Source organism: Microtus oregoni, unplaced genomic scaffold, assembly GCF_018167655.1.
Source record: "Microtus oregoni isolate MIOR12 unplaced genomic scaffold, Mior012 000179F_ref0000403, whole genome shotgun sequence".
NCBI classification, from domain to species: domain Eukaryota; kingdom Metazoa; phylum Chordata; class Mammalia; order Rodentia; family Cricetidae; genus Microtus; species Microtus oregoni.
The window spans coordinates 132,988-143,007 of NW_024544837.1; the positions used below are offsets into that span (position 1 = coordinate 132,988).

Below are 10,020 nucleotides of genomic sequence, written 5' to 3' on the forward strand. Positions count from 1 at the left end.
TTAGGGAGGAAGACTTTACAGGGATTACAGTTTGAGGAGATACACTCTGTCTTGGTAGGGAGGGTATGGAAGAGCAGGAGTGGTGTGGTCACATCTTAGATAAATCTGTGTTTATCTTCATGGGGGACTACTGAATCATTCTTCACGGAGGCTGAAACAGAGTGTATTTCCACCAGCAACATATGAAGGTTATACTTTTTCCACATGCTCCCCAATACTTATCATGTTCCATTTAAAAAATTAGTGACATCCTACTTATCAACTTGACAGAAACTAGAGTCACTTGGAAATAAGGAACCTCAACTGAGAAACTGTCTCCAATAGACTGATCAGTGGGCATGTATATGGACATTTTCTTGGTTAATGATTGGTGTGGGAGGGTCCAGCCCACTGTGGGCAGTGCCACTCCCAGCCAAGTGGTCCTGAGTTGTGTAAGAAAACACCAAGCCAGGAAGCAGTGTTCCTCCATGGTCTCTGCTTAAGCTCCTGCTACCAGGTTCCTGTACCTTGAGTCCCTGCCTTGACTTCCCTTCATGATGGACTCAACTGTTACAAGCTGTGCCATGAATAACTTTTAAATTTCTTTATTTACTGGGACAAGGTTTAACTTCATAGCCTTGGCTGGTGTGAAACTCTTAATGATCCTCCTGCCTCAGTCTTTTAAGTGCTGAGATTAAAAACACATGCCACCACTTCTAGCTAAATTTGATTTTGTGGGAGCAGATTTTGCTATGGTGCCCATACTTATAGTGAATTCCTGGGCTCAAGTGACCCTCCTATCAGTCTCCCGAGTGACTGGGCTCACAGGTGTTTGCTACCCACCTCATCTTATTGTGGTTTTCACTTCTGTTTCCCTGGTGACTATGGTATTAGATGCATTATGTACATTGGTGAATTATATATCTTTTAAAGATTTATTTATCTTTATGTGTATGGATGTTTAACAGTATGTATATCTGTGTTTCATATGCATGCCGGGTACCTGTTGAGTCAGAAGAGGACATCAGATCCCCTGGAAGTACAGATATAAACAGATGTAAGTAACCATTTGGTTGCTGAGAATTTAACCAGGAGCCTCTGGAAGAGAAGTCAGGGCTCTTTAATTACTGAGCCATCTCTCCAGCCCCAGTTGTTTATATTTTTTAGAGAATCGTTGACTCAAATCCCTTGTCCACTTTTAAACTGGAGGGTGTTTGAATTATAAAAGGTCTTTGCATATACCTGACATGTTGTATATTTTGCAATTATCTCCCATCCTATGAGTTGTATGTCCATTTTCCCCATTTATGTTTGTGTCTGGTGTGTTGTGTGTATGTGCACATGAACAAGGGGGTGTGCATGCCCAAACCATGCATGTGCGTTCAGAATCCAGAGAAGTGTGGCAGGGGTTTTGCTCTATCACTCTGAGCCTTATTCCTCTAAGACAGGATTACATACTGGACCTGGGGGCTGACTGTTTGGCTAGGCTGGCCAGTAAGCTCACAGGATCTACCTGTCTCTGCCCCATAGATTTGGGGTTATAGGCAGGTATGGCTATGTCCCCATGTTATACATGAGGCCTTGGGGTTCAAACCTAGGTCCTCAGACTTGCACAGCAATCTCCTTTGGCCACAGAATCATCTGGCCAGGTCCTTGTCTTCACTCTCCAGTCAACCCACATACATCTGGGGTTGTGATTCTCCCCTCACCACAAAAAGTTACGGTTTCTACTTTTTGAGGATAGGACCTAGGGACGACATGTTCACTACAGGCTGGTCCCTTCCTCTCTGTCCCTTTTAAGTATTCAAAGACTGAAGTCCTAGAAGAAGAGAGGAAGAGAAAGCAGGAAAGAGGAGCCCACATTAACTATGAGGAAACAGAATGAGGGCTGCTTGGAGTCGCAGGCTCAAAGCAACCGATGTTTATTACCCTACAGACCACATGAATGAACTTTGAAAGAACTGTGTTAAGTGAAAAGAGCCAGTCACAGACCACACATCATGGCGACTGATCGGGGAGAGACTTCTGTTTTGTGTTGATTTCATTGGTTAATAAAGAAACTGCCTTGGCCTTTAATAAGACAGAAAATTAGGTAGGCGGAGTAGACAGAACAGAATGCTGGGAGAAAGAAGCCTAGTCAGGCAGTAGCCATGATTCTCCCACTCCAGACAGACGCAGGTTAAGATTTTTCCTGGTAAGCCAGCTTGTGGTGCTACGTAGAATATTAGAAATGGGTTAGATCCATATGTAAAAGCTAGCCAATAAGAGGTTAAAACTAATGGGCCAAGCAGTGTTTAAAAGAATACAGTTTCGGTGTAATTAATTCGGGTAAAGAGCGGTGGGAAGCGGCCCGCCTCTCCAAACAACAGGTGACATTGTGTGAAATGGTGACAGTAGGCAAATCTACTTGTCAAAAGCTAGATTGGTTGTGGAGGGGCAAGGGAGACAGGTTAGGAGGAATAGCCATGAATCTTAATGGGTACAGGTATGGGGATTTTGACAGACAATATTCTAAAATTGATTGGAAGTGAATTAAATGGTGAAAGATTTGTACTCAAAAAAAGCTGTGATTTAAAAAGAAGGGAAAGAAACAAGTTGGTGGTTCGTGGATGCCTCTTCCCTGCCTTGGCCATCTTCACTTGGAAAAGCGTGGCCATGCCTGAAGGTGTTTGCAGATCGGAGGCTTCATGATCAGCCCGTAGGTTGGTGTCAGATCCACCTTGAGGCCTGGTGGCACACTGAACTCCAGCTGCTGCAGCAGGATGGCTAAGAAGAGGAAGAATTCCCACTTGGCCGGGGTCTCTCCAATGCACCGACGCTTTCCCAGGCCAAAAATCATGACCTTTTCACTCAGAGTCTTGTTGATGGCTGTGCTGTCGTCAGTAAGAAACCGCTCTGGACGGAACTCAAAGGGGTCTTCCCACTGCTTCCTGCAAGAGGAACAGACAGGACCTGAGTGGGTGGGCTCTGGGAGGAAAGGGGAGCTATGTCCTCCCAGCTTCTGTGAGAACACGGTGTTAGAAAAGACTGAGGGTAACAAGAGCCTGTGGGGAAGGTACCAGACTCGGTGTTTATCTCCTTTGTGATGGTTCTTTTGTGTTTGTTTGCTTTGAGACTTGTCTCCTGGGTCTAAAGTTGGCCCTGAACTCCATAGATGACCCCAGGTCACCTTGTGTGAGATTCTGACCCTTCTGCATCTACCTCCAAGTGCTGGGATGAAGGCCTGGGCTTCCACACCTGGTGCTGAGGATGGACCCAGACCTTGGGCACAGTAGAGGGCACTCTACCCACAGAGCTGCACCTCCAATCATGGTAGTGCTTCTGAAAATAACATTCTCTCTAAAACGACCCATCGTAAGGAGAGTGGATTTTGACTATTTTTAATTTTTAAATTATAATTTTATTTTTATTTTCTGTATGCATGTGGAGGTCAGAGGACAACATGCAGGAGTCAGCTCTCCCCTTCTACCATGTGGGGCCTGGGGATTGAACTCAGGATGCGAGGTGTGGCGGCACATGCCTTTACCTGCTGCAAGATTCCCATGAAACAAGATAGTGGTTTGTTTTGTTGTGTTGGTTTTCAAGATAGGGTCTCTCTGTGTAGCCTGATTGTCCTGGAACTCTCTCTATAGACCAGGCTGCCAGAGAATTCAGAGATCAACCTGCCTCTGCCTCCCAAGTGATGGGATTAAAGGTTTGTGGGAACACTACCCAATGGCTGATAGTGGTTTTCTTAGTTCCTTTTTTTAATGTGGTCTGAGATTTGCTCCTAAGACCGTCCACATCACATACTCTACCAGTGAGCTATAGATCCTTTCTGATTTGTTACTTGAAGGATATAATGCTTTATCAAAAGGAAATTGAAAGAAGGAAAACATGTTTCTTTACCTCCTATTCCCTGTATGCCTATAGCAAGGGGAATCACTGGCTTGCTTGGCTTATGCTTCCTTTCTGAACTAAAAATTGACAATACAAATATGTTGGGTTCTCATGTCAATATGTCCTGATTTGGATGGAATAAGAGAGAAATTTTTCAAGGAGATCATTATATCATTCCCATAAGTCATATGATGTATCCTCATTATCCATCCAACTGGGACCTTGGAGCAAAGAGACTTCCTAGTCAATCTCTCCCTTCCTTCCTTCCTTCCTTCCTTCTTTCCTTCTTTCCTTCCTTCCTTCCTTTCTTGAGAGGGGTGAGAAGCCTAGGTTAGCCTAAAACTCACCAAGAAGTTCAGACTGGCCTTGAACTCACTCTAATCCTCCTGCCTAGCCTCCCAAGGAGACCTGATTACAGGCATTTACCATCCACACCAGATACCTAGTTAAGTTCTTCTGTACACCGAGTTTGAGGAAGTAGCTCTAAGTTTTGTCACTTGGGACAGGCTATGTAACAGTGAGTGTTGGTCCTTATATAAGCAGTTCCCGAAGGGACACAAAACCTTCCTGATACTGAGCATTGACCTTCCTGCCAGGGCTAAGTACTCACTCGTCATGGTTGACCTGCCATTGGTTTATGAAGATACAGCGCTCCTTAGGAATGTGGAAGCCATTCAGTGAGGTGTCCCTCGTTGTGCTGAGGAGAGAAGAGAGCTGTGTCCAGTCAGGGCTTGGAGAGGCTGTGATGTGGCGTGTTCCTCCCTCCACTGCATCCCAGTGTCTGATTACCACAGTCTCCAAGTTCCATACTGGAAGGTCATATGAAGGGCGGGGAACATGGGGGGATTATCCTTCCTTTTGCTGGGATCCTGTCCTACAACTTCAACACTTCTTTACTAGACTTTTCTTGTGCTCAGATGTTGACAGAGGTTTCTGTCCCTCCCAGTTCCAATGTTGTCCAGTCCCCAAGAAACACAAAAAGGCCTACATTAATTATAAACTGTTGTCCTATTAGGTCAGGCTTCTTTTAACTAACTTATATATATATTTTTTTTTTTTTTTGGTTTTTCGAGACAGGGTTTCGCTGTGGCTTTGGTTCCTGTCCTGGAACTAGCTCTGTAGACCAGGCTGGTCTCGAACTCACAGAGATCCGCCTGCCTCTGCCTCCCGAGTGCTGGGATTAAAGGCGTGCGCCACCACCGCCCGGCTACTAACTTATATTTTATATTAACCCATAATACTTGTCTGTGTTCACCACATAGCTTGGTACCTTTATAAGTGGGGCATTCTCATCTTGCTTCCTCTGTGTCTGGATGACAACTGCAGACTGAACTTCTCCTCTTCCCTGGATTATCCTATTCTGGTTGCCATACCTACACTTACTGCCTGGCTACTAGCCAAACGGCATTTAATTAAACCAATACAAGTGACAAATCTTTGCAGAGTAAAAGACTATTGTCCCACAGCACTCAGATGGGCGTTGGGGCAGTCTCTGAAGCCAAGCAATCAGTGGTTGGGCCTTGCCCTGGGGAGTCCACAGATTTTGTACCAGGAATAACTAGCCTATGGGGTGGGCAGAGGTGAATGTTCAACTCCCACAGTCGGGGAACTTGGGCTGTAAATCTTACAAATCCTCAGAGGATGAAGCTCTACTTGGCCGATAGCCAAATGAGGCTTCTAGATAAAAGACTCATGTCTCAGGATTGACCTTAGGCAAAGGTAGAGTTTGGGAACCAGATAAATGGATAGACACGTTTCCAGGCAGAAGGTCTGATTGATAGTAGTCTGGATTACCCTTGTGAGGGATGGTGAGGAGGGCCTGGCTGGAGCAGAAGATTCCATAGGGAGCAAACACAAGTGGAGGTGAGTGACCGCTGAGGCCATAAGCAACTGGACTGGGTGGGCTAGACCAGAGATTGATGGGCTCAAATGTTGAAGTTACCATGTTCAGGAATGAGATACAGCCTGAGTTGTTCCCAGAAATCAGGAACAGGGTAGGTAAACAGTATGACAACTTAGGGGTCACAGAACAGGGCCCTTACCAGTGGGGAACGGTGAAGGGAAGAAAGGATGTGTATCGGAAGGTCTCCAGGATGAAGGCCTCCAGATAGGGTAGCTGAGGTCTGTCAGAAAGCCGTGGTTGCCGATCCCTGCCAATCACTGTGTCTGCAAAGCACAGGCAGAGCTCATGGGGTGTTGACTGCTCCACACACATGTGTCCTTGTTATACTAGGGTCACTTTATGTTGGCTATGTTTACGCACGTTTCTGAGACCCCATGGTCCACCCACAACTCATGTACACAAGTGGGGGATGCTATGTTCCTAAGACTTACACATAGTAGACACATGAACAGGTATGGTCCACCCACACCTATGTGCACAAGTGGGGGATGCTATGTCCTAGGACTTACACATAGTAGACACATGAACACTATTTGTAGATCAACAAGTGACCTGGAGGCTCAAGGCTTCTCTGACTCGAGGGTCGAGAGCAACACATACCCAGCTCCCTGTGGATCTTCCTCTGCACATTGGGCCGTGTCACAAGGAGCAAAAGGCTCCAGGAGATGGCTGTTGTGACTGTGTCAAATCCTGGGTAGCAGGGAGTGGGGAGAAGGAGAAAGGACAACAGGGAGAAGGAAAAAAATTTAGACACGCTTCTCCATAAACAGAGCAAGCCCTATCCTCTCGGGCTCCCACCCCTGTGTATCCTGAGGGAAAGGCTGAGTCCTCAACAGAAACTTGAAGCCAAGCATGGTGTCTTATACCTAGAATCCCAACATTATGGAGTCTAAGGCAGGAGAATTGTTCCAAGTTTGAGACCAGCCTAGGTAGGATACAGGGATGACACCTTGTCTCAGACTTAAGAAGTCAGAACCAACCACATCAAAAACCCAAACAAATGAAGCAAACATGGTTTCATAGTCAGCTACTGAAATTGTAAGCCAGACTCCAGTTTGTAGAACCCTTTTACTTTCCATATAGAAAAAGCCAGGACCCAAAACAAACGGGGACTTGGTCGAGTTTTTCCCAGGAGTTAATGGCACATCATGACGTCACACTTGTCTGTCCTGTGCCACCTGCCATGTGGTTGGTGAGTTAGTAGATAGGGTGGGTATGGGTAAATAGCCACTAATGGAGAAAGGGGCAGGGGCATGGCTCCTACCAGCTCCAAAGAGGTCATTGACAATGTTGACAATCTTCTCATAAGGGATTTGGACACCACTGTCTTTGGAGTTCTCAGTGTGCATGAACAGGGCACCTGTGATGTCCTGGATACTGTTCTAGAGGACACAAGTTTAAGGGAACTTTAGCATTTTGAGAGCCAAAGACCGACCATGCCCCATCCCATTTGAGATGTCCCCAGTGTCTGGAAACTTCCTTGTCCTCCAGGTGCTGGACTTGGGCTCAGAGTTTTGAACTCTCATCAGCCCTAAATAGAGCGTAGTTATTTCCTGTGCAACTGACCCTTCTTCCCATAACCCAGGAGTTGAGTTTCAGAGAAGGAAGAAGTATGTGTGAACACAGGGAAGAAATGTGACCTGAAACTGTAACTTAGCCCCTGTTGAGGTTCATGTTCCTGCAGAACAATGGCCTTTAGATGAACAACACCCCATATTGCAAAGCTCTGCCAAGGCTCCATTCACCTGCCCCTGTTTTCTGGGGTAGGAAGAAGCTCCCGGGGGGAGAAGTATTGTACAAGGCATGACTGCAGGATATAGGTGCTCCGAGTGGTCCTGAGTCTTATTAGGTCTTGGCAGCAAATGGCAATTTGAGTACTGTGGAGTAGGATGAGAGGGGATTTCTCTGGGCCTGTGAGTGATGGGTTTACTCTCTGCCTCCCGGTCTCACCTTGCTGTAGTCTTGGTAGTGCTCCTGGACAGTCTTCTGTAGGAACAGCACAAATTTATCATTGAAGTTCTTAAACTTCTTGAGGCCTGGGTTGGGCAGGTAGCGCAAGATGGGGAAGAAGTCCACAGCATTCCCTGATGAGACATTCTCCACAAAGTCTTCACTGCTCTTTATGATGCTCAGCATCTCTTCGCTCTTCCGGGGAAAGTTCTTCCCAAAGCACATGGCTCCAATGACATTAGCCACTGATTCCACCACTAAGTTGACAGGTTCGAAGTGCCCAACTTCTTCCATCTGCTTCTGGAACTTGCTGACTAGATGGTTAGCCTCCTTGCTCACATGCTCCTCTAAGTAGCAAGAGGATGATGAGTTTGGGTCTGAGGCTATGGAGAAACTCTTCAGAGCATCCATGGCTAGGCGGCGGCGGGCAACCCACACTGGTCCAGTGTCTGGGTTGAAGATCAAGCTCTGGCCATCAGTGATAAATGTGAAGCTGTAGAGGTCTGGTCGGCCCTTGAAGTCATCTCCCTTCTTCACCAGGGCCTGCCGGATGGTGTCCAGGCCACTCAGCACCACCACAGGGGTGGAGCCAATGCGGATCTGCAGCACGTCCCCATACTGCTTGCTCAGCTTGGTCAGAGACAGGTGTGGGTTCTTCCCCAGGGTCAGCATATGCCCAATGATGGGCCATCCCCAGGGTCCAGGTGGACTCTTCAGACCTTTGGGCACCCGGGTTCTTAAAGCTTTGACCACATAAAATACTATACAGAAGATGGCAGTGGCCAGTAGTAGCTCTGGGGTCAAGGAGATGTTCTGGAACAATGCCATCTGTACCAGCTGCAGGGGAAATGGAAGGGTGGGGTGGTTTAGCACGGATTCTGAGCCTCCCTTTCTTCCTTCACTCTCTCATTCAGTCGGGATACTTTCTGTTTGACTTTCAGCCACACACCAGGACAGTGAAGATATACCTGTCATGTGTCCTGCTCTCTCAGGAATTTGCCCTCACCCCATCGCAGAATTCAAGGGCTGCAAAAGAGTCTCACAAACCTTATGTTTCCCAACTTTAGTGTCTGAATTTCCACCCCAGGCTCTCCTGTCTATGTCTTCTCCCATTTCCATTTCTGAGACTGGTGTGGATGCAAATGAAGCTAAAGACATCTCTTCACCAGCTCCAATTACAGAGTTTTTGCTGGGCTTTCTACCAAAGGGTCTAACACAGTGTGGGCTCCCTGTTGGAGCCTTCTACACACCCATGGAGCAGAAGATGTCCCCTTGCCCAAGCAACAGAAGGTCAGTGTCCCTGGAATCACAGCAATGATCTGTGGCATTCCCCTTCCTCGATGACTCTCTATCAATACCACAGGGTTATCTCCCCCCAAAATGAGTCTTCATTGAACTCCATGATTGGAGGTTGAAGTAGGTACGCTACAACCAGGTCTAAGGCTCCCCAATGCCAGGAAGGTGTTCTGTTCTTTTCACTCACTCCAAACAACAGTTCTTAGAGATAGCCTATTTGAAACTGCCTAATTAAAGGGAGGAAGCCAGTAAGATGGCTCAGTGGTTCAAAAAAAACTAGCTGCCAAGCATGACAACCTGAGTTTAATCCCTGGAATTCACATGGTGGAAAGAGAGCACTGACAACTGAGAGGTGTCCTCTGAGCTCTAGCATTCAGACACACAAAAAAACTGACAGATACACACACAGAGAGACAAACAGACACACACACACACACACACACACACACACAGAGGGTGGAGCTTAGAAAGAGAAGCCAAGATCCATGGCTGAGAAACAAGGAGCAAAGCCTCAGATCTCCTTTAGTCCCTACAGGGTCCTCATTTCTTCATTTCTAATAGCATTTAGAATATTGAAGCCAAAGCCATGATCAAAAAAGGCACTCAGACATACCTAAATGGTAGATGCTGGAGATTGCAGAGTAGTAGGAGTCTGTCCAGGACTTCTGGGTTCAGATGACTGGGCCTTTTATAACACCACCCTCTCCAGACTGGCCCAACTCTCCAGGTCACTTGATATCAAGGCTTGATACCGTGCAAAGGTTGAAGAATCAATTCTTGGCTTTGGGTCAAGAACCCTTGTCTCCACATTCTAGTTGGGTCTGAGTAATAGCCCTTTGGGTCAGAAGATGTTCGGATCTGGTGGAGATATACATCTATGGCATTTAAGGTTCCAGGATCTAAAAATTAAGATGGTGTACAGTATATACTCTTTTGCACTGTACCCAAAAGAAATGGACAATCTAGACCCCAGGCCAGGCTAACCAGGGGCAGCTCATCATGTTCCCTGTGAA

General features: G+C 46.6%; 1 protein-coding gene across 1 annotated transcript; it reads right to left on the reverse strand.

Annotated features, from left to right (window-relative positions):
* Window positions 1–2,184: 2,184 nt before the first annotated feature.
* On the reverse strand, window positions 2,185–9,663 carry LOC121445352 (cytochrome P450 1A2-like). The gene is made up of 7 exons (XM_041647450.1): window positions 9,621–9,663; window positions 7,712–8,548; window positions 7,026–7,143; window positions 6,362–6,451; window positions 5,901–6,024; window positions 4,469–4,555; window positions 2,185–2,909 (listed from the first exon to the last, which is right to left on the reverse strand). The coding sequence occupies exons 2-7, from the start codon at window positions 8,537–8,539 to the stop codon at window positions 2,615–2,617; spliced, it is 1,542 nt and encodes a 513-aa protein (XP_041503384.1). The 5' UTR covers window positions 8,540–8,548; window positions 9,621–9,663; the 3' UTR covers window positions 2,185–2,614.
* Window positions 9,664–10,020: the final 357 nt, after the last annotated feature.

What these genes read in the sequence shown, in the direction of transcription:
- LOC121445352 (XM_041647450.1), bottom strand. Translation starts at nt 8,539, where the DNA reads ATGGCATTGTTCCAGAACATCTCCTTGACCCCAGAGCTACTACTGGCC. An exon ending in GAAGATCCACAGGGAGCTGG is followed by an intron (nt 6,025 to 6,361) that starts GTATGTGTTGCT and finishes TGTGCTTTGCAG; the next exon opens with ACACAGTGATTGGCAGGGAT. An exon ending in TGGCAGGTCAACCATGACGA is followed by an intron (nt 2,910 to 4,468) that starts GTGAGTACTTAG and finishes TTCCTCTTGCAG; the next exon opens with GAAGCAGTGGGAAGACCCCT.